Raw genomic sequence first — 23,795 nt, 5'->3', positions numbered from 1 at the left:
AGCTGACGGTAGTTGGGCTGCTACTGAAGGGGACGGTCCCGTCGATGTTGCTTGGCCAGTTGAGGAAGGATGGTCGGGTGCCATCCGTTCCTGGATAAATCGTTCCTTGATAAATTATAATGAAGCAAGAATATCTCTTTAAATGGCATATCGCCTTTACACTTTTCCCCTGATCTGTACTGAGCATAGGTCTTAATTAGGACATTAAAAAAGAGAAGACGGATAAGAAAAATTCCTATGGTACCATTTTAGTCAGTACCCTCTATATTTGTCCCTTTGCAACTCCTACCAAAAACACTGCATGGCTCTGTCTTTCTAATGATCTATACCTATGCTAACTTACATATTTTTGGCATACAGAGATGAGTTGCAATATATTTTACAGGCAGATTAATAGCCTCTTGCTGAACATGTTATGGAGGAGAGTTTACTACTACGAGTGCTCCTAAATTCATATAAGCAGGGCCCAGATTTTATTATTGCAGTCTGTGCATTTAATAGAAGCCTACGTACCAAGATTGACAACGATATTAAAGGAACATTATCCAACGTTGCTGAGGAAATCGGTCGCGGTGTAAGTGATGGTGGGGAAAGAGAAGCCGGAGTTGAAGTTGCTGGTGACCACACCTGAGCTATCAGTAAAGATGGGTTTCGGTCCAGGTGATAGTCTAAGACGCAGGGCAGTTGGAGGTGACTGGGGCTGTGTTGTCTAAGGAAAATTAACAAGTTTATTAGAATGATATTTAGAGCTTATTTTCAACCCTTTAGTTACGATCTTCGCTCGTTTGTCACACATGCTATTTTGCACTTAACGATAGGTACAAAATGAAAATCAAAGACGATTCTGATTTCAGTTAGGTTCTAGTGTTAGGTTTCATTGGTCCAGAGTTGAAGTTTAGAATTAGGATAAGGTAGCTTAGCGAATTGTAGGGGTAGAAAAGACGCAACTGGAACGCAAAATGACTTCAGTTCCTTGCTCACTCTGTTCTATTGGTTTGTTTGTTACCCTTTATTGTCTTCATAGTCATACTCCATTTTTTTGTTAAATACCTAGACATTTTTGTTCGGCTGATCTTATATATTCAAATGATACACAAGATTTTTTTTTCTTCAGGCGATTGGTACACTTGAACACATGTATGTATTTGAGTTTTCTAAAACATCAACATTTTTGCTTCTATCTTTACTCCCTTTCAACCACAATCTCTTTTAAACACAAGTTCCCACCTACCTGTGACGGTGACAGAGAAAGAGCAGCTTTCGAAGTTGCCGCTTGGGTCTGTGGCGGTGTACACCATGTTAGTGTATTCCACGGCAAAGAAAGATCCAGAGCTCTGTGGGGCCGCAACGCTGGCTACACCAATGGGCTCGGTCCAGCTGATGGTAGTTGGGCTGCTACCGAAGGGGACGGTCCCGTTGATGTTGCTTGGCCAGTTGAAGAAGGATGGTCGGGTGCCATCCGTTCCTGGATAAATTGTTCCTTGATAAATCATAATGAAGCAAGAATATCTCTTTAAATGGCATATCGCCTTTACACTTTTCCCCTGATCTGTACTGAGCATAGGTCTTAATTAGGACATTCAAAGAGAAGACTGATAAGAAAAATTCCTATGGTACCATTTTAGTCAGTACCCTCTATATTTGTCCCTTTGCAACTCCTACCAATAACACTGCATGGCTCTGTCTTTCTAATGATCTATACCTATGCTAACTTACATATTTTTGGCATACAGAGATGAGTTGCAATATATTTTACAGGCAGATTAATAGCCTCTTGCTGAACATGTTATGGAGTAGAGTTTACTATTACGAGTGCTCCTAAATTCATATAAGCAGGGCCCAGATTTTATTATTGCAGTCTGTGCATTTAATAGAAGCCTACGTACCAAGATTGACAACGATATTAAAGGAACATTATCCAACGTTGCTGAGAAAATCGGTCGCGGCGTAAGTGACGGTGGGGAAAGAGGAGCCTGAGTTGAAGTTGCTGGTGACCACACCTGAGCTATCAGTAAAGATGGGTTTCAGTCCAGGTGATAGTCTAGGACGCAGGGCAGCTGGAGGTGACCGGGGCTGTGTTGTCTAAGGAAAATAAACAAGTTTATTAAAATGATATTTAGAGCTTATTTTCAACACTTTAGTTACGATCTTCGCTCGTTTGTCACACATGCTATTTTGCACTTAACAATAGGTACAATATGAAAATCAAAGACGATTCTGATTTCACTTAGGTTCTAGTGTTAGGTTTCATTGGTCCAGAGTTGAAGTTTAGAATTAGGATAAGGTAGCTTAGCGAATTGTAGGGGTAGAAAAGACGCAACTGGAACGCAAATGACTTCAGTTTCTTGCTCACTCTGTTCCATTTGTTTGTTTGTTACCCTTTATTGTCTTCATAGTCATACTCCATTATTTTGTTAAAGACCTACAAATTTTTGTTCGGCTGATCTTATATATTCCAATGATACACAAGATTTTTTCATCTTCAGGCGATTGGTACACTTGAACACATGTATGTATTTGAGTTTTCTAAAACATCAACATTTTTGCTTCTATCTTTACTCCCTTTCAACCACAATCTCTTTTAAACACAAGTTCCCACCTACCTGTGACGGTGACAGAGAAAGAGCAGCTTTCGAAGTTGCCGCTTGGGTCTGTGTCGGTGTACACCATGTTAGTGTATTCCATGGCAAAGAAAGATCCAGAGCTCTGTGGGGCCGCAATGCTGGCTACACGAATGGGCTCGGTCCAGCTGACGGTAGTTGGGCTGCTACCGAAGGGGACAGTCCCGTCGATGTTGCTTGGCCAGTTGAGGAAGGATGGTCGGGTGCCATCCGTTCCTGGATAAATCGTACTATGATGAATCATAATGAAGCAAAAATATCTCTTTAAATGGCATATCACCTTTATACACTTTTCTCCCGATCTGTACTGAGCATAGGTCTAAATCATGACATTCAAAGAGAAGACAGATAACAAAAATTCCTATGGTACCCAAAAAATAAAATAGTTCTAGTCAGCACCCTCGTTTTTTGTCCCCTTGCAACTTATTATGCAGCTGTGTTATTGATAGAATTCTATCAATAACACAGCTTGGCTCTGTCTTTCTAACAATCCATACCTAGTTGTGTAGGTGACCTCAGTAGATCCAACAGCGATGGAACCGCCTTGTAGTTGATTGACCGTCAGGGAAACGGAGTCAGAGTTGTTTGATGCTTCAGGAGCCAGCCATAAAACCACCGGGGTCGAGGTACCAGGGCTGGCATTGGCGACGATGTCGGTTAAACAGCTGGTCAGGATGGGGTTCTCTCTGTCGATGACCACTGTGACAAAGAAATAGGATGAAAATGATGTCAGAGATAGGGAATATTTACATGCAGCCTCCATTTTCAAAAAATATAAGTTGCCTCCTCTATCCAGAGATACAGTGTACATTCATCTCCTCAGATTTGGTACAAATTTGAATCATTTCACTACTTACATTTTTACAATTCTAATCTGCTCACGAAACACAGACAAATGCCAAATATAGCAACATGTTTATATGCAGGAAAAATTTGAACCAAACAATTGCTGTAATAGAGTAAAGTGTTAACGTCATGTTCACTTGTCCGGGTTACTGGTTTTAAACAGAGCCCGTCAATGAGGTTCAAGGCACAATCATTCACACAACAAGCTAGAGCAGGGCAAAGTCAGTGTTTGGCACCGGTGTGATTACCACATCATGGTTTAGCACAAATTGTTTGGAACCAGCAACCTTGACAACTTGGCTAGTATGACGTCACACCTTGGTACTCTATACATAAATGGGTCAGTTAAAGCAAGATTTCACAATAATGTTCTACACTCCCAAAACAAATCAAAAACAAACAAAAATTATTAAAAGAAAATCACTGACCTCCACTTGAAGTGACAGTGACTTTAAAGCTGCATGTCGAGTAGAAACTAGCGTTATCGATAAGGTAATAGATGACCAGATAAGTGCTTACATCAAAGGAATCACCAGGCGAGAAGTTACTGACTGCTGTGATGGGTTCTGAGGCGTCCGTAGCTGTAGGGACGTCCCAGGAGGCCGTGGCACTGCTGGCACAGGACGCAGCCTGGACGAAGACGTTACAGGGACAAAACGTGATCTCTGGGGCGGTAGTGTCGCTGCCTTTTGTGGTGGAGGTCGAATTCAGTTTAACTTTTATTTATTAATGTAATGAAGATTAGGTCTGAGAAAGCTTCAATCAGAGAAAGTAAAAATGCTCCAAAGATGATTACAGGTAGTCCGTGGTCAAATTTTCTACATCAACCAAATCCCGAATTCAGCTCAGGACCAAACACTATATCTAATGCTCACTTAGTTCAAAGAACTAACCTTGAACTCAATACCAACCCTAATCTTAATCTTCAACAAAATAAAGTCTGGAGTAGTTTAGATTAACAGCTAAGGATCACCTTGTGATACGATTGAAAAATCTAAAATGTCAAATGTGAAAGAGCTTTATTTTAATTGCTTCATGGTAACTATAATAAATAGGAATCACTTGTGTTTCAACCAATGGTAGACCTTTGCTGTATACATGGTCAATCAAAGTATCACCTTCAGTGGTTGATTGCTTTACATGTTGTGTATAGCCATGATTACACATCAAGTCTTGTATTTTAGATGACTGTTTTAATAAGTTATCATTGAAGTCGCCCATTACAATACATTTTGTACCCACTTTATGTAGCTCTTCTAATAAGTTATTCAAACACTCACAGAAGTCTTTTATTCTGTATGTCGGAGGGCGATAAACAACTGCAATGACAACAGAAACAGGACAGGTTACAAGAAAAGCAATAAACTCTAGATTATCAATCTTTATATCAAGTCTGCTTGAAAATTCATTCTTGCTATAAACTGCAACACCTCCATGTGACTGGTCCTTGAACTGTTGCCTTGAGTCACTTGTGATAGAATAAGAGTTATATCTTGATTGATGATACAATTTGAAATGAGCTAAGAATATTTCAAAAGCATCATCCTTATCCGATAGCCATGTTTCAGTCAAACAAATAATATCAGAATTCAGGAATGTTGGATTGCATTGTAAGTCTACATAATGTTGTTTTAATCCTTGAATATTGTGCAACATTATGCATAAACCATCATCATATGTTTCCTCTGCTATAGAAGTTTCCAAGAAATTGGTCATATCATTAAGGTGTTTTTTAATCTTTGGATCACAGTATATAACTTTTGGATGAAAATCTTCAATGGTAAGTCCAGATAAAGAAGTTACACGACTCAGGCCTACATAGCTATGTCCAGATGCAAATATTTTTTTCAGTGATACTACTACTTTATTTAAAGTCATGCCTTGTACTTTGTGAACCGTGCAAGCATAAGCCAGTTTGAGGGGAAATTGCTTTCTTGTGTAATTTTTACCCATTGATTCTTCATACATTTTGATCGATTGAATGCCAATTTTCTGGCTATCAAATTTTACACTGATGCAGTATGGCTTGGATTCGTTGTTTCGTTTTACTATTTCTGCAACTGTACCTATACATCCATTTGTCAAACCTATATTGGTATCAATATTTTTTAAAAGCATCACCCTGGCATTCAAAGCAATTGACAGATTGCGAGGCAAAGAACTTTGACTAGATTTACATGGTTCGGTACATATTTCGTCATTATCCTTGCTGTTATTTCTGTCTTCAGCTTTAACACATATAATATCTTCACATTTGCTGTGCAACATTCTGCTATTCCATTCATTTACTTGTTTATTAGTTGAATAGATGTGCATATCTTCTTCACATTCTTCACCGGTTTCACAAGAGGTAAGGATGGATAAATCTGCATCTGATAAATTGTCTTTCTTTTCCTTAACTCTCAATCTATTCAAGAGTAGAGCAAATGCCAAATCTTCCTTTTGTCGCATTATTTCAACCAGTTCTACCTTTTTGAAATTTTCAGACCACAGCAATTGTTCTACCGATTCCTTATACAAGGGTGTTCCTTTCACAGGTGGTAATTGATAAAAATCTCCAACTGCCAATACCGAAACGTTACCGAATGGACAATCAGTGCGTGATTGCTTAATTTGTCTTAATCGACCGTGTATGTAGTACAACAATTTGGAATCTACCATGGAAATTTCATCTATGATCAAAATTTGCAACTGTCCAAGCTTATTACGAAGGGTGTTAATTCTTTCTTCACCAAGTGGTCGATAAGGAAATTTGGCGTTGATTGGAACTGAGAGCGCACTGTGAATTGTAGATCCATCTATATTGAATGCAGCTATGCCAGTTGGTGCAACTTTCAAGATTGAAATGTCATCAGGATTAACCATCATTTTACCAAGTATGCGTACAGCTTCGTGGTATATACATTTTATTAAATAAGATTTTCCTGTTCCTGCACCACCACTAATAAGTACATGAAAAGGTTGACTTTCTGTACCATTCACTTTCTCTAAGCACCATTGTCTAATTTTGTAAAAGATTTCTTTTTGCTCATTGTTTAAACATCGAATCAAACTATTCGATTCATGTTTTGAAATTCCATGGCTTCGAAATTCCACACTAGAAGTTTCATTCTTTTTTTCATGTTTGAAATCTGGAATGTCCAATTCACATTCTGGTTCATCCATTTCAACTTTGTTCTTAGGATTTTCTAGTCTTTCTTTTTCACTTTCAGGACATAAAAGAGCCCACGCATCTTCTGGAGAACCAAATTTGTCCATGAAAAGTTCAGCTTGTTCAATGGCTCTTGAATTTCTTTCGTACTCTTTACAATGTTTGTCTACTATTGATTTTACACTTTCCAAATTGCCTCCCTGTAGTTTGACATTACCTGTTTTATAAAATTCCTGATATGTCTCAAACTGTGGTGGTTTTAACTGCTCATCATTACTAAATGGCAGGAAAAGTTGTAATATACTGAGGTAATATTTTTCTGGAGAAAGTATTTTAGAAAATCGTGGATATCTTACGACAGCAACACTAGACCTTGTTCGTTTCTGAATGTATCCCGAATTATTTTTCAATTCAAATAAATATGGTGATGTTTTAGTGCCTTTCACTTGCGATGCAGTTAGTATTCTGTAGCATGCGCAGAATTTTGCAAGACACATAGTGTCAAATTCACTTCCATTAGGTCTAGCTTTATATCGATCAAGTTTATTTGCCATCCATGGACTCCTATCATCATCATCATCGTCAGGTCTCCTTTGAATAACATGTAAAGGTAAACTCATTCTAACAGGATTTGGACCAACCGGAATAAATTCGACTTTTCGTGAACACTCTTTTAATCGAAGGGAACATACACGATACACACTCTCCTGTGCAGATACTTCTCGATTTTGCATGTAGACATTTCCGAGCTGTCTGATACTTTTTCTTGCATCATGATTTCCCTCATTTATTTCAGATTGAGCATGGCTTAAGAGCATTCCCATTTCTCTCTCTGATTTTGAAATGTATGATACAATATATCTAACACATGCATAAACATCCATAACAAATTGTAAGTCCATATTTGCATTCCATGCTCTCAGTAGAAAAGGATTGTACTGATTTATCCATACATCTTTGGGGTCTCTTTTCTTGATCAAAATTTCTTGTTTAGCTAATAACCTAGTTGCAGTTTCAAATTCAGTCTGTGTTGTGTTACAATCTTTAAAAAGGTCTGAGACATTAGTGTAATTATTTTCCTGATTTACAGCGTTTTTGATAGATTCTAATAATTGTTTTGCACTATCAATTTCATCGGGATTACCCTCTTTGGGATAAAGTACACATGTTCTATCAGATGGTGGTCTTGGAAAATTGAACCGACATGTTTTTCCCTTCTTTTTACAAGATTTTGAATGCTTTTTGCTATGCTGCTGCACATGAGTGATTATTTCATGGAGTTCTGGATCTTCTTGTTCGGATGGTATCTTGCAAGAAATGTATTTATCAATGAAGGAAACTACTTCCTCATCTGAACTATATCCATGCTCTGGTGCATCCTTTACCCAGAATAAACAATGTGTGTGTGGAGATCCTCGCTGTTGGAATTCAACACGATAAAAATAATCTATTACATGACCAATGGGATGTGCTTCAGACAAAATAACATTTTTCAAAAAAGTGTGAAATCTTTTGTCAAACATCCTTGCAACAGTCACTGGATTTGACTTTAAAAGTTCACATTTATCTGTCCAATCTAGGTCATTGATTTTTCGTTTATCACCTCTTTCCATTAATAAAGTATTTAATACTTCAGGCCATCTCATGTCTGCTGCAGAGAAACTTGCAAACCATGTAGGTATACCAAGCTGTCTCACCATGGCTAATAAATCTTTTTGTGTGGCAGACCAATATGGAGGAGAACCTCTTATCTGTTTCAGAAAGCGAAACCCTCTATCTGATTTTAATATGTCCTGAACTTTGTCAATTTGTTTTAAATCTTTGATAGTGATTGGTGCATCAGTATCACTTTTACTTGATGTTTTTCTCAATGCAATTGAAACACCGGACAAAACTTGTTGAATTTCATAAATGCACTGAGCATAAAAAATAAAATCTGTACTTTTAGCAAAGCGATTATCTACGTGCATTAGCCTATTTTGAAGATATCTTCCAAGGGTCACCCGTACACTTCTGAAATCATGATAAGTTGGTTGACCTTTTGGAAATAATACAGGAAAAGATTTAGGTTCATTGCTTTCATCTCTAAGAAGTGCTATGGGATTGTTGCCTTCACATGGAGCACAACAGAAAATATCATCAAAATGTTGATCAAGGATTTCTTGTCCAATATCAACTGGTTGCAAGCAGGTATCAAGTTGAATTCCATTTAACCTTGCTTCTTGGTCATCATTTTCCTGTTCTTCAAAGTTTTGAATTGAATCGTCATTGTCGTTTGTTTCTGCACTACACATTTCTCCTGACAACGAATTATTCCAGTTTTCATTGATACTTATATCAGAATACCACTTATTGTTTTTTTTCAAATAGTGCAACCCATTTAGCACCTTATTTTTATTAACAAATTTATACTCATGATGGCCCTTATAAGATATTTTCCTTTTCAATTTCACACGGATCAATTGATCTTCTCTTTCTGGTGGAGGTAGCATATTTACAGTTTTCATTGTATTCGAAGGCACACAAACAACTGGTCCATGAACTGCATTTTGACCTCCCTTAGGTAAACGGATTAATTTGAAAAAACTTATGTTACGTGCAATTAAATGTTGTTCTAAATTATTCAAGTCCTTCAATTCTTCTGGAATCTCATGCAATTGCAAACTGTTAACACTAGCCTCAGCTGGTAATTTATTCACCAACAATTTTCTGTGGCATGTAAAGCATATCCATAAATGTCCACGAGATGAGTGCGCCAATTGACAGTTTTCATTACAGTGTGAATTGCAAATATGTAAATAGGACTCATTCATACACGTTTTGTTTTGGTAATTTGGCTTAATGCATTTTAAGACTTGACTTTGAAAAAGCAATTTTAGACATACACAACAGACATATTCTGGTCCATGAGAAATAACATTTCTGAAATTTCCTAGTACATTTTCTAATTTTTTGAAACTCATTTTCTTAAGTCCAGCACGTTCTTTATTTTTTTCTGCGAGTCTCTGCCTATAATGCTGGTTAGAGTGATACTTTTTTCTTTTTTTCTTCTTGTGTTCATCTCTAAACAACATATTAGACTGATAGTTATGTTTTATTTTTTGTTTCATTTTTTTCTTGTGTTCATCTCTAAAGGATTTATTAGACTGATAGTTATGTTTTATTTTTTGTTTCATTTTTTTCTTATGTTCATCTCTAAACAACATATTAGACTCATACTTATGCTTTATTTTTTTCTTATGTTCATCTCTAAAGGATTCATTAGACTCATATTTCAATTTTATTTTCTTCTTGTGTTCATCTCTAAACAATATATTAGACTCATACTTATGCTTTATTTTTTGCTTGTGTTCATCTCTAAAGGATTTATTAGACTCATAGTCATGTTTTATTTTTTGTTTCATTTTTTTCTTATGTTCATCTCTAAAGGATTCATTAGACTCATATTTCAATTTTATTTTCTTTTTGTGTTCATCTCTAAACAATATATTAGACTCATACTTCTGCTTTATTTTTTGCTTGTGTTCATCTCTGAAAGATTCGTCAGACTGATACTTCTCTTTAATCTTTTTCTTCTTTTCATCTCTGAAACTTTTGTTAGAGTGATACTTTTGTTTCATTTTTGTCTTTTTTACATCACTGAAATCTCCTTTGAATTTGCAACCATCCATATCATTTGCATAATTCTCATTGTTTTGTACATTTTCGTATGCATCTTGATCATTAATTTGTTTTCGTTTTGCTTTCATCCTTTCTTTAGCTAATTGTTGTCGTTTTTTTAAGGACTGCTTACATTTGCTTTTCTTGTTTTCTTTTTTAATTTGTTTTTTAGGAAATTCAATTGTAGACCCTTTTCCTGGAATATTTGTACCTTTAAAGTTAGCACTAGATTGTGTTTTCTTTATACCTTTCAATAGATCAAATGAAAGATTCTTTATTTCAGATTCAGATAAACGTACAAGTCTAATTGACACTTTTTTCAGTACAATTTTTTCATTCCGTATTTTTAAAGGGTCATTTCCAATGAACACGTTTCCTTTATTTAAAACATCAGAAACACCTCTATTCATAGTATTACAATTGTCTGATGGATAACTTGTAATTTTAGAAGCTGATTTTTTATCCCTCTCACCGTTTTCCAGTTTTGGTTCTTTTGTTTTGCAATATCTATGCATTTTTGGAAAAGACATCTTTTTCGACTTAGCACACTTTACACTTTCATGAATTGTGTCACCTTTTCTCTTTCTTTTGGACATAAAAATGTCTTCACTTTTTCCGCTTAGACTTGGCATAAACGTTTCTTCAATTTCATCTTTCGTTGCACAAGATGCATATTGTTTGGATAGTTTACTTTTGTCTTTAAGCATTTCACTATTAATAGATCTCTTTTTATTACATGTAACTTCCTTTGTTTTTTTTCCTTCGTCAGTAACCAAATCAATACAATTAACAGATTCAACATAATCAAAATGTACCCCTTTAACATGTAATAGATAAATGCCCATATTTGAATCATGTACAATGCGTCCAGGGTTATTCCATGAATATAGTCTCCACTTTAAATAAATATCACTAAATATTAATATGTCTGTTTCAAGCAGATGGGCCATGACAGCAATTTCTACCTCTGTGGCCCATTCACCATTGATGTCTGGCTTATTTTTACTAACATAGTCTTTAACTGATACAAATTCATATCTTAAACAACCAGCAAATAAGTGCGAGTTTTCCAGCAAATGTTGGATACACTTTTGCCTCAGAAATTTATGATTGCCTTCCTTCCCTGTCAGAAAAAGAGAGATTGCCCGGTAAAAACAATTTCCATCGCCGGTAATATTTGAAATAATAGCAGGAGTACCAATATTAATGCACGTGTCGATATCTGATTTCGAACTGATACATGTATCTGTAATATTAAATCTAGCACACATTTTTTTCTTTTCACTTGAATGGACTGGAAAATATTTGTAGTTATTTGTAATGTATTCTGTATCAATTACCATGCAGTCATCATCATCAACATCATCTATATTGATAGAATCAGGCCTATCTGAGGGAGCACCACTAAACAAATCTTTGCAATAATTTGTATCATGCTCTGCATCAATTATTATGCAGTCATCCTCATCATCATCTATTTCAATACAATCAGACATATCTGTCGAAAAACTGCTTGCGAAATATCTGCAATCATTCCGATCATTTTCAGTATCAATAATATTGCAGTCATCTTCATTGATTTCAATAGAATCAGGCACATTTGTGGGAACACATCTACTACTTTTGTCAGTTCTATCTGTTGGCAAGAAAAATCCATCATTACCTTCAACTACATTTATACAGTCCTGTTCATCTTTTGCAACATGACCATTATCACCATGTTCCGTCACAGTAATCTCGCTTGAATTGATAAGATTCACAATTATACCTGTAAGTTCAAATTCAGTCTGGTTTCTATTGATACCCATAGATTCAGCTAATTTCAAAATATGATCGTACACACCTTCCCAGTTTGATGAACATAGAATGACACTGGTCCCACCATCTGTCATAAGTCCATGCCTATCTCTTGAATGTGAATCAAAAATAAAATATTGTTCTTGTGTGGATATGATTGCAAATGTTTGGCCACCAAATGTACAAAAGCATGCATCATGTCTATCTAATTCCTGATGGAGAGCATCTTTTAATGTTACTGCATTAAAATGACTTAAAAAAGATTCATCTCCACAAATTATACCCACAACACTCTGAGAACATTGCATCTTAAAATGGACATCAAAAGCTTCTAATTGATCAGGTAACTCAGATATCAATAAGAAATCTTCATTTATTGCAGAACTAAGCTGAATAAATCTATACAACTCATTACCATAATTCAATACCTTGTCAAGATCTTGTTTTTGCCATTGGGAAACATCTGTAATTTTACTGTATAAAATAGCAGCAAAACTGTTAGAAACACATTGCTTTCCAGAATAAAATCCAAATCTAGCATTTCCTTGATGAAAATTGCCCAGGGCAACACATTGCACAAGTGTATTTTGTTCCATATTTGACATGTTCTCATTTGGTATTTGCTTCTCTTCTAAATTTACATTAGAGGTGTTGACTGACTGTTTATGAAATTTACTATCATGTTTCATTTCAAACATTTTCATAGGAATAGACTTGTCCACATGTTGCTTACAATCTTTATCCACCTTTACTTCACCCGCGTTTTCAGTCTTTCCGTCACATACTTTTCCTTTATCATTTGGTTTTGCACCACCACATACTCGAAATGTGCTCTGTTCTTTGCCCTTATATTGTTTTAAAAAAACATGACTGCATGTCGCACTGCCAACAATAGAATGTTCCTGTATTATTTCATTTTGTACATGGCCTACTACATCAGCCCAAGATTGTTTTTGCTTCATGTTATTTTCTTTGTAGAGTTTCGTTTCATGGGACATCATAGATTTTGGTGATTGCACACACTTTGAGTATTCATTTAGCAATTTTTCTGCGTACATTTGAACATTATTTTCCAATACATTCTGACATTCTACATCTCTGTTTAGTTTGATGTCTACTTTGCGTTTTGATTTTTTACTTTTTCGTCTTTCGTAGAAAGATTTCATTGCTTTGCCAATGTACGTTACTCCAGGTTCTAAAACAACACCATTTATGATTCTCTTTTTCTGACCTGTTCCACTGTCACTTTTTGCTGTTGAATGTGATATTCTGTCTTGCATCTTTTCCAACATCTTTGCCTTTTTTGATTTCACTTTCATCCATTCATTACTGCCTACTTCTTCACTATGCACTTGATCACGTTGTTTGGGGGAATCTCTTTGAGTGACTAGATGATCATGTTCATGCGTGTCAAACTCACTTGATTTCATTACTTTTACACTTTGATTTCCTGGCTCTATAATGATTTTCTTGCATTTCTTAAAATACCTTTTCTTTGATCTGCATTTCTTTTGTTTGTCATTTTGCTTGGGTAAGAGGAGCACATCATCATTGAATACTTCATCCACTGTCTCGAGAGGCTGGTATCTATTGATATGAGAGGGGATACATACTTTATCAAATAGTCGATGTGCAATGTTGTTATTTCCACAATATGAACATATCCAGATTAATCTTTGCTCATTTACTAGATCTTGACACAAAAAGCCCATACATGTTACATGATAATGTTCATTGCAGCTCTCACAAGTAGCTTTGTTTTCACTTTCTTCGATTGTATTTTTACAGACACAACATTCTTCATTATGCGGATCGCATGTATATAGCATATCTACAATCTCTTTCATCACTTCCTTGAATTGATCAATTTCAAGTTCCATAATTAAGAAATATAAAATTCAGTAATATGAAATAGGTTAGAAAAGTTCAGACAGCTTAGTATAAAATAGATTTAGAGATCTTGTAGGAATAACTTTTGTGATTAAGAATAGATTTAGAAAGTTTGTAGAATAAGAGAAGATTTGTGAAATTTAGAAAATTCAGTAATATAAAGTATCACAAGTAAAAAGTAGGACTTCTTCTGTAGCAAACATTTAAGACTTCTGTGATTAGGTATAGAATGCTTCTGCATGAATATATAATAATGTTCTCATAATTGCTTTTGTAAATTTTTCATTTGTTTTTGCAAGTGTGAAGATGAAATGGGATGAAATGGATAAAAGACACAGCCAATACGGTCTACAAGAGACAGCTGTGGTACACTCTCTTCGGAGAGCAGGATCTTTCTGAGATAAAGAAAAGTGAATGATGAATATACGTCTGAAGACAGTTGGGAAGGGAATATGGGTGAAGATGAAATGGAATTGTTCAGTCCGCCAACAAGCTCAATGAGAATGAAAGGAATGTAAAAGTCTCCGCCTAGGAAACGAAAAGAAACATAAAATTAGAATATGACATGTAAATCTTGGAATGATCAGTTGTACAAAGTTTCATTTGAATTACAGACAAAATGTACATAATTTTAAATACTGTATCATACATTCCCGTCTACAATCATGTCACGTAAACATTTCATAATTTTCTAAGTCATTCTTATCAATTATCACTTTTTTAATCTCTTGAATGTTAGTTATCTTACATTTTTTCCCATTGCTTTATTAATAATATTCCATGTTTTCTTCAAGACTTTTCTTTAAATATTTCTTTATCTCAATCTTAATCTTATTATTTGATTTATTACAAATTTTCCTATATATATTTCTTTTCTATAATCATTAGGATTTTTAATATACAACTTATATAGTCACATATTTTCTTACTCAACTTTATAATTTCATTTGTAATCCAAGGTTTATTTTTACGCTTATATTTCATACACATTAATTTTACAGGGAAACACGAGTTATAGTTTTGTGAATTTAAAAACAAAGCTATCATAAATATTATTCACATCACTAGATAAATACCATTTACATGTACCTTGAATACAGCAAATGCAAAAATATTATAATATTATTTTTATTTAAATCATGTTTAAAAAAGTCAGTTTCACAGGTACATTTGTAAATAGCCATATCACAAATACAATATACTGGGAAGTGGTCAGAAATGTCAGTTAATAATATTCAAAAATAAATATGTCAAAAATCATATAAATATATCATCTAATAGTGATGAAGATCTGTTAGTAACACAGGTTGGGTAATTTATTAAAAGAATCATGGAATGTAGCATTAAAATAAACCTACTCTCCAGAAACGTTGCTTCTCCTAAAGTCCAAATCACTCAATTGATGCCACCAGTCTTCAAAAGAAAAATAACAAAGTAAAAAGTAAAACATGACCAAAATATTTATTTAAACAAGTCGAACGCAAAGCGTAGCATCCCCTCGCAGGGTACAAATGGCCTATATATACATGTACATCAAAACAAGTTACCTCCATTGGGCTATACTATTATATTAGTAGGCAAGTAAGTTGACCACATTTTTACAGATATAATTAGGTGTTTTTGCATATTTAATGAGCTATGACTTTTCTCCTTTGACCTACATACTCCAAGATCAAACTTAGGCTGTATTTTGATACCATGACCTTCATATCAAATTTTATTAAAATCCGCTAAACGTTACTAAAGTTATCAAACACAAACCAGATTCGTATATTTAATGAGCTATGACACTTGACCTACATACTCGAAAATTGAACTGAGGCTGTGTTTTGATACTATGTACCTTTATTTCGAATTTGATTAAAATCTGTTAAACATTATTAAAGTTATTCCAAAAAAAAACATATTCGCATATTTAACACTTTGGAGACGACGGGATTCTACAGAAGACGAGCAAGTTTTTAAGTCTGTGACGACGGGTTTCTACAGAAGCCGAGATGTATCCCTAATATTTTTCCAGCTTATCATTAGCTATTATGTGCTAAAGTTGTTTGAAGTATTATTTAGATATATTCATTCATCTCATCTATTAAAAAAATAATAACGTTATGTGGAAAAAAAGTGATATCATTTCAACTTTACCCTAAGTTAGTGTTCGGATCGAAAAAAAAGCCCTTGAAATACCGGTACAGCTGGAGACGGACGCGTACGCGCGCGTCGTTCCATATGTTATTCATAAAGCCCATCGTCTCAAAAGTTTTGACTCCACATCTATCTTTTACGTCATTGTACTTACATAACTGATTTAGATGCATAGTTAAAAAGTAGAATATGCAACACAAAAAGAGTTATTAAAACATTGGCAGATTTATGACACACAAAAAAAAAGGAATTATGAGACAGCTATATTATTGCGTTTTTTTATTTATGATTCAAGTCTTTGGATTATTGGTTTTGTTGATGAAGACGATTACATGGCGATTTTCCATCAGTGATTGGATGACTTTCGCTGGGCAATATGAGAGGGCGTTGTTTTCCTCACATTTCCATAGATGTATTGTGGTTATTCATATAATAATATTATTAGGCCTATAGTAGGCCTATTCATAAAGACCTAGGACTATTCCTTTTAAATAAAACTTACTCTCAACTGTGTATAAGTACGCATTTATAACAGGACTTGGTAATTCTTCTGCCCTGTAATTACCAGTGCTGGAACTCTGACTATACGCTTTTCATTTTATCAACTTGACCAATTTAGCGAATCATTCATGTATGGATCTCCTCTTTTATAAAACGCCTATCTCAGCTGCCTGGACCGGACCCCACCCTAAGAAGAACAAATAAATGTAAAGAAGTAACTACCATTGTTCAGTAGCTACCATTGTTGAAAAAAAAATGCAAGTTTTCTGGCAATAAAAAAAAGCGAGTGCAAGATGAAGAAAATAATTTGTATTACCATTACTACTTTATTACAATATTGTAAGCATCATCATCATCATCATCATTTCATATATACATTGTACATGTACATACCATCTACAAAACTGATCATGAAACAAGGATTAACAAAGTTTTATTGACACGATAGGTTGAGCAAAAACACAAATGGAGACGAAAACAAATAAATTGAATTCTCACAAGGGATTTGACCAAAACAAGTCTAGATGTTCAATGGTTATCCTGATAAATGGGATTTGTGTGTCATTTTATTTTATAAAATATATTTAGGTAATAGTGGTAAGATGGTAATATGATAAGGCACACAACGGCTTTTTTTCTTCAGATGGCAGTTTTATTTGAATAATCATGATCCCCTCCCACATTGAAAAAAGTAAAAGGCAGATATAGATTTACAAATGTTTTGCCTTATTTGTTTTTATATGTGTTCTATTAACATGATATATTACCGTTATCGATTTCCTGTCATAGCCAAAAAGGGGGGTGGTGGCGCAACTAGCTTTTTATTGTTGATTGCTATCATTTGTGTCCTTGCCCCCGAATCACGGTCATTTGTTTTATACATATTGGTATTGTTTTAGTGTGCCTATGTTTCTCATCATTGTCCACCTCAACTGTTGTGTTTTTGTTTGCATGTTTTTCTTTATTGTTTCGTAACATATAATGAATTACTATATTTTAAATATCATTTATTTTCAAATAAATAAAGGACTACCAAGACTACGGTGATTAACTCCTTATTAGCCACACCCTTTCAACAAAAACAAAAACACACATGTTCATCTCAAAATTCATTTCCCAAATAGTCCTATATTTGATTTGTGTTGTATCTCTGATACACTATAACATATATGTGCTTTACCTGAGAGTTATTGTCCTATTGTCACTGGCTGGTATGTATATTACATTGGCATGTACATTACATTAGCATGTGCATTACATTGGTATGCATTGCAGCTGGCATGTCCATTATGTTGTTTTATATACATAACAATTTGCACATTTAAAAAAAAGGGCAATTACTGTAGATCATGGCATAATGTTGGTCAGAATATAGTTACAAAATCTGTCGAAAACCCATGTAAAGCGAAGGCTTAGGCCTATTAATTATGGCTCGGTTGATAATCGGCCGAGCTTTAGCAGACGACAATCATTGACATTGGGGGAATAAATGGAGGTATCGACAGATCTGAGCATGTGGCGGTGCTTACGCAATTTGTATGTTGACTGTATTGAAAAGGAAAGACGTGAAGCTTCAGCAAAATAATATTTTTCTCAAAAATAACAGATCTTATTTTTCGTATTGATAAACAAAACTTATATTTTTACATATAATAAAACTCACGAAAATGACTGAATGAGGCACAATGAGCAATGAAAGTAGAAAGCACCGCCAAATTTCCCATTACTGGCGATGTAACCGAAATCGCTCCGTCACAGGGGAAACAATCGATGTGCGAGGGCTCCTTCTCAAAGGGTTAATGAGCTATGGCCTTTCACCTACATACTCCGAAATCAAATTTAGCCTGTATTTTGATACCATGTAATGTACCTTCATATCAGATTTCATTAAAATCCGTCAAGCATAAAACCAAGTTTAATAGATTCGATCACAAATTTAAATTTGGTGAGAGCTAATTTGCAAACTTTGATGTCACATTAACATTTCATAATTTTCGAAATCTTATGACTAAATATAACACACAGTTTGCTTAGTGCTATGCAGCATTGGTCCAGAAATGGTGAAAATGTCTCTTCATGATTTTAGTTTGTATACATTTTCATAAAAGTTGTGCAAAGTAGAACACTTTCCCATGCTAAAAGGTGCTATGTCCCTTTTGCAGCCAACCTCAAATTCTGTAGAACTTTGCAGGAATTATGAATATGTCATGAATGTCCTATCTGTGAAATTTAAACTTTAGCAGTGTCCTAATATTCAAATTATGCAAGTAAACCTGTTTACTTGCTAGACTTCACTGTCAGACACTATTGAGTGACTGACTGGCTTTTTTTCTTCTTTAGTAATAATATACATAAAATGAGCTGTGAGGGTTCATGAGCATTTGTCTACATCAATAACCCACTTCTTGCGATGGCCAATATTAAACTGATTGAATCTTTGCGCAGCATAAAACGTATGACCATTCGGTACAATGGTCTGAAAAACAAGACTATTACTTATTGGCTCTATAGCTCCTAAGTCGATTTAACAACTAATGGTCATTATTTTCCCACTTGAAGACATTTTGAAGCCCCACCTTTTTTAAGGAAGTTCTAAATTAGTATTATCTTTCAAATGCCGTTGGAATTTACCCTTTTCATTTTTTGGGCCTGCAAATGGTAAAGACCAGTTATGAAAATGCCCCCCTCTCAAAAAATGAAATGGAAGCTCTTTATTACCAATCATGTGAAAGAATATGTTTTTACTAATACGTGATGATACAAATTTTGCCGGGAAACCACCTACCGTATTTGCCGACGTAAAGGCCGCAGTATTTTTGGAAGAGAAAATATCAAAAAGTTGGGGTGCGAAAGTCCAAACCAGCACAAATTTGCGCATATGGGACTACGAACGGTAAAATAACTATACCATTATGGTACAGGACATTTCCACACATCTTACCGACAATTTTATCTTGCATTGTTAAAACAACAACTTCCTAAAACAAAATTTGCCGATAGATCTCTAAGTTTGTGCCAATGCATTTGCAAAAGTAAAGAAAGGGACCGTTTAACGGAGCTACCGGCGAAGCATCCATCCGAAGTCGCCATTTCGTTTTTCATTTCATGCAATTTCGCATTACACCATACATGTACATTGTGGTAGGGATACATTTTGCATATATCGGACACCAAATCTGCCTGCGATCACTTTTTTAGCTAAACTTCCGGTAAATTATAAAAATATTGATAAATTTGGTATCCGTTTGTCAACAAAAATAGTGTTTTACGAGAAAATTACGATTATTTTTTTTTTCCGTTTTTTTTCTTTCCTTCTTTAAAATGTCAAAGTTGGGGTGTGGCCTATGCGGCACTGCGGCCTTATCGCCGGCAGATACGGTACTACCGTATTTGATATAAATAATAAATTATTATATCTATCTGGACCGGATAGATATCGCACACATGTCACGCACATGTCACATACATGTCACATAGTCCCATATACATATCAATCAATTCCACCTAGTCTTCATTTTCTTGAAAAACACATGTTCTTATTCCAAATATGTTGTAAAAAAAACTCTCCCACACCACATCTGTTCAGAGCCAGAAGGGTATTAACTCTGTGTTACATCCTTCTGGTTGCACACATACAATATTTTTAAATAAACCAATTTTACCGTACCTGTTTCACAATATTTAAATTAAAAAATAAAACAGCAGTCTCTTACCTGTATAATAGCAGCATTCAGCAGGATAAGGTTAACACCACACACGTTGTATTCATTGATGCAAAAGGAGGGGGGAAAAAAGAAGAAAAAAATTAGCAAAAAGTAATGATATATTAGAGTACATTAATGACAAAAATCAAAGAGATCATTTGATAAGATTGATAAGAAAAACACAACATTGTAAATTATATTGATTAATGTCAGACTAATCAAGTTTCATTTAGCTGGTAGCTTAGCACAAATTTAGTTGCACGAAAGGATGCGTCCGGTAAGCAAAATACATAATAGTTCATGACAACTGAACTGGGGATAAAAACTTGTAATTTGACATGCCCTGATGACATTTATTTTGTAATATTAATTGCAATCAAGGGAGTACAGCTGTAGAAAGAATTAGTAGCTCTGTGTCCTAATTAGGGAGGCCAATGCCCAAATCTAACTTTTTAATTACTAATTTGTTTATAATAAAACAAAGATTAAAAGAAAGCATTTTATTTCACTAAGACAACTCACCCATCTGCCGACTCCATAAGTTCCATAAAATAGGAGATATCCAGCTCTTTTGAAGGCATTTCCTTCTACGCCATCCTTACGTAATAGCCTTGAAACAATTATATTTCATGTCGCAAAATTACGTTCATAATTAGACAGGCCCGAGGGAATGGGCGTGTCATTGTCCGGACAAAGTTCATGATGAAGTTTAAAACTTTGTGCGAAAGTACAATCACTCAACAGCGGCTAGCCTTAAATCGGTCGCACACGTACACACCGACACAGGCTGAAATCCAGCCATCAATGTGCGAACGATTACATCTTCTACTACTACGAGCCGAAGGCGATGGTTAAAAAATAAAGAAGAGATATCAAAATTGGCACAAAAAAAATAGATCTAATTCATTGATATTTACCTTAGATGTGTATTCCAATAACTTGATTTCCTCATGAGTATTCCTTATGATTTCAGTCCGAGATCTACTGTACAATCAACAAGAACGACCTCCAAAATCAGCACAATGCACAACACATTATTTAATCCCCGGAATGATACTATGCATGCACCGTACCTCGCATACATGTACATACCCTGTACCCTAGCTACCTGGATATCTCTCTCTCTCTCTCTCTCCTTCTTCTTCGACCGGCTATACGTGACAACACATCATCCAATCATGTCTTTTCAACCGAACTTCTCAATTGGAGTATAGACTGCTCACGTAGACATTTTTTACTGAAATATCTTTTTTAAACATTTCTCATGCATGATTTACTGCACGAGCTCGACACTCGAGTCTATAGTGCTGTGAGAGTAAGGTACTGTGTGTGAGACTACGAGAGATTTGTCTGGCGCGCGATATGACCGGAGCCATACATATTCATATTATGATGTCGCAAGACCTCCATATTTGGCTAGAACAATGAGATCACTGTTCACTGTTTTTCTTCTCATTTTGAGATGGCTGTAGCTATGGGGCTCAAACCAACGCAAGATTGACATAAACATCGTACTCTATCTACCTTCGAATGTTCAGTATGTAAAAATCAAACATATTTAAAAAGATATAATCTTTTTTCTTTATATTTTCTAGTGGTTAGAAGTGACAATTGTGAACATCTGAAATGTTGATCTCTATCAAAAGTTCTTAAATCAAAACGGATCCCATATTTTTAGGGTCTACCTTTTGCCAATGAGAAGGTTTTTAGTGAGCAAACCTGTACGCCCTCTAGGATTCTCTTAGTCGGTGGGCGTGCGCGCCATGTTCTTCTGCTATGACAATTATTGGATTTAAATACGTCAAAATCTGCAAGATCGTCAACAAATGGTGAAAGACCGTTACAGATCCGTGATTATAGGTAGACCTATGTTGTGAAATGTATCATTGTATTTTCTTTTGTTATTTTCATCAATTTTTATTTTTACATCATTTTTTTCTATCTGCTAATTTTTTGAAGTGGACGACGAGCGCACAAATCATAGGTGTAGAAGCCTTACGCCCGGGCATTGGCCTGCCTATCCTAATGATATATAGTTCTAGCTAAATGGAACAGTTTAAAAAATAAAACAAATTGTACTTTTTTCATGGGCACTGTTTGAACGCCGTTTGAAATTTATCAAAATTTACCGGGAGCATCGGTAAATTGTGATATTAAATTTTTCTTCAAAGCAAAAGTTAGGTGCTAAATTTTGTAGTGCTTATAACACATGGGCATCCAAATCAAAATTGTAAGGAGTTAAGCCAATTTTCAAAATTTTTCAAAACTTTGTAGATCTATTACCTTTTAATGACATGAACAACTTTAAAAATCACAAGACAATTTGGCAACTCACTCATGAGTCTGTGACGTCATTGCCTGACTATCCACTATTAAATTGTTTTCTTCATACCGTGTGAGTCAAAAAAAAGTTTAGAGTCTAGATCTACACCTAGAAAATTGCTAATTATTTTTAAAATAATTTAGACCCTCTATAAACAGTAAATTATTATAGTAGGGTGTCTGATCGCGCACCCGATGTTGTGTGCTAAAATCTTTCCCATAGAGATTGCACGCATCCCTATGTGCATTGCGCGACTAAGCAAAATTGGTCAATGATTTTATGAAAAATTTGAAATTCAAACCTTTATAACAAATGACCCTGAAGGTGAAACTTGATAAATGTGGTGTCATATGAAAGAGCAGGTTTTTCTCCATATTCCCCATAGGGGGCCACCCCCGGAATTCTAAAAATATCTTGCTCAAAACAGCGATTTAAACATCGATTCCATGGTAACTCGGAGATTTACCAATTTCACGAACTGCTCCCCCGAGGGATAAGTTCGGCCAGCTGTAAAGAATATATCCATGCACTTATTTTTTCTCTAGTCCCAAGGGATCATTTGGCACAACAGTTTGAAAATACCCTTGCTCCACGCTTTGCATATCGTGCTGTGCATTAGCTGTGCAGCTTTTGAGCAGAAATTATAACTCTGCGTGAACCACTTTTTTGTCCATTAATTCTGACCAAAAAGCCTATGAATATTGCAGTTTTTGAGGGGCTGTATCTTTTGATAGAAACATCGGTGAGTCTTGAAATTTGAAAGGTATTATTCTGATTACATTTTATTTTCCAATATCCATCAAAAATGGTGAAAAACGATCCCAAATTGAAAATTGAAAAATCGTTCAGACACCCTAATTATAGTCTAGACCTATACATTTCGGCGCTAGTGTAGCAAGGTATCCAAAATATAGCCTACTAAAACAGACCCCAAATTTTGTGGTCATCATTACCCTAACCCTAACCCTAACCCTAACCCTAGAACCCTAACCCTAACCCTAACCCTAGAGATAATGATAAACACGAAATTTGGGGTCTAAAATTTGAGGTCTGTTTTAGTAGGCTATATTTTGGATACCTTGCTACACTAGCGCCTAGATTTCTAGATCTAACGTTAGACTCTAGATTCTATCTTATGAAAGAGTGTTTTATCCCAAATC

At 35.1% G+C, this 23,795-nt stretch overlaps 1 protein-coding gene across 4 annotated transcripts; it reads right to left on the bottom strand.

The window, feature by feature from the left end:
- Positions 1 to 55: 55 nt before the first annotated feature.
- Positions 56 to 20,389, bottom strand: LOC577012 (hyalin). Of its 4 annotated transcripts, none has more exons than XM_030992677.1 (8): positions 13,564 to 15,331; positions 4,748 to 4,786; positions 3,896 to 4,149; positions 3,119 to 3,320; positions 2,604 to 2,851; positions 1,296 to 1,480; positions 344 to 353; positions 56 to 105 (listed from the first exon to the last, which is right to left on the bottom strand). In XM_030992677.1, coding segments are annotated over exons 1-8 (1,332 nt in total). In that variant the 5' UTR covers positions 13,956 to 15,331; the 3' UTR covers positions 56 to 103. The 4 variants fall into 4 exon arrangements, with proteins under 4 accessions (XP_030848537.1, XP_030848536.1, XP_030848534.1 ...); XM_030992676.1 differs by lacking the exon at positions 344 to 353 and adding an exon at positions 628 to 709 and having other exon boundaries at positions 1,232 to 1,480; positions 13,564 to 15,324; XM_030992674.1 differs by lacking the exons at positions 56 to 105; positions 344 to 353; positions 1,296 to 1,480; positions 2,604 to 2,851 and having other exon boundaries at positions 3,233 to 3,320; positions 3,987 to 4,097; positions 4,748 to 15,327.
- Positions 20,390 to 23,795: the final 3,406 nt, after the last annotated feature.

Source organism: Strongylocentrotus purpuratus, unplaced genomic scaffold (assembly GCF_000002235.5).
Source record: "Strongylocentrotus purpuratus isolate Spur 01 unplaced genomic scaffold, Spur_5.0 spur5_scaffold_20, whole genome shotgun sequence".
Lineage (NCBI taxonomy): Eukaryota > Metazoa > Echinodermata > Echinoidea > Camarodonta > Strongylocentrotidae > Strongylocentrotus > Strongylocentrotus purpuratus.
The sequence above is the reverse complement of the archived record's forward strand: the minus strand, read 5'-3'. Positions and strand labels throughout refer to the sequence as shown.

Excerpts from the sequence above, each read along its gene's own strand:
- LOC577012 (XM_030992674.1), bottom strand. The coding sequence starts at position 13,955 with ATGGAACTTGAAATTGATCAATTCAAGGAAGTGATGAAAGAGATTGTA. Across the intron at positions 4,098-4,747 it reads ATACAGAATAAAAGACTTCT|GCTGCGTCCTGTGCCAGCAG; the intron begins GTGAGTGTTTGA and ends GTCTTCGTCCAG.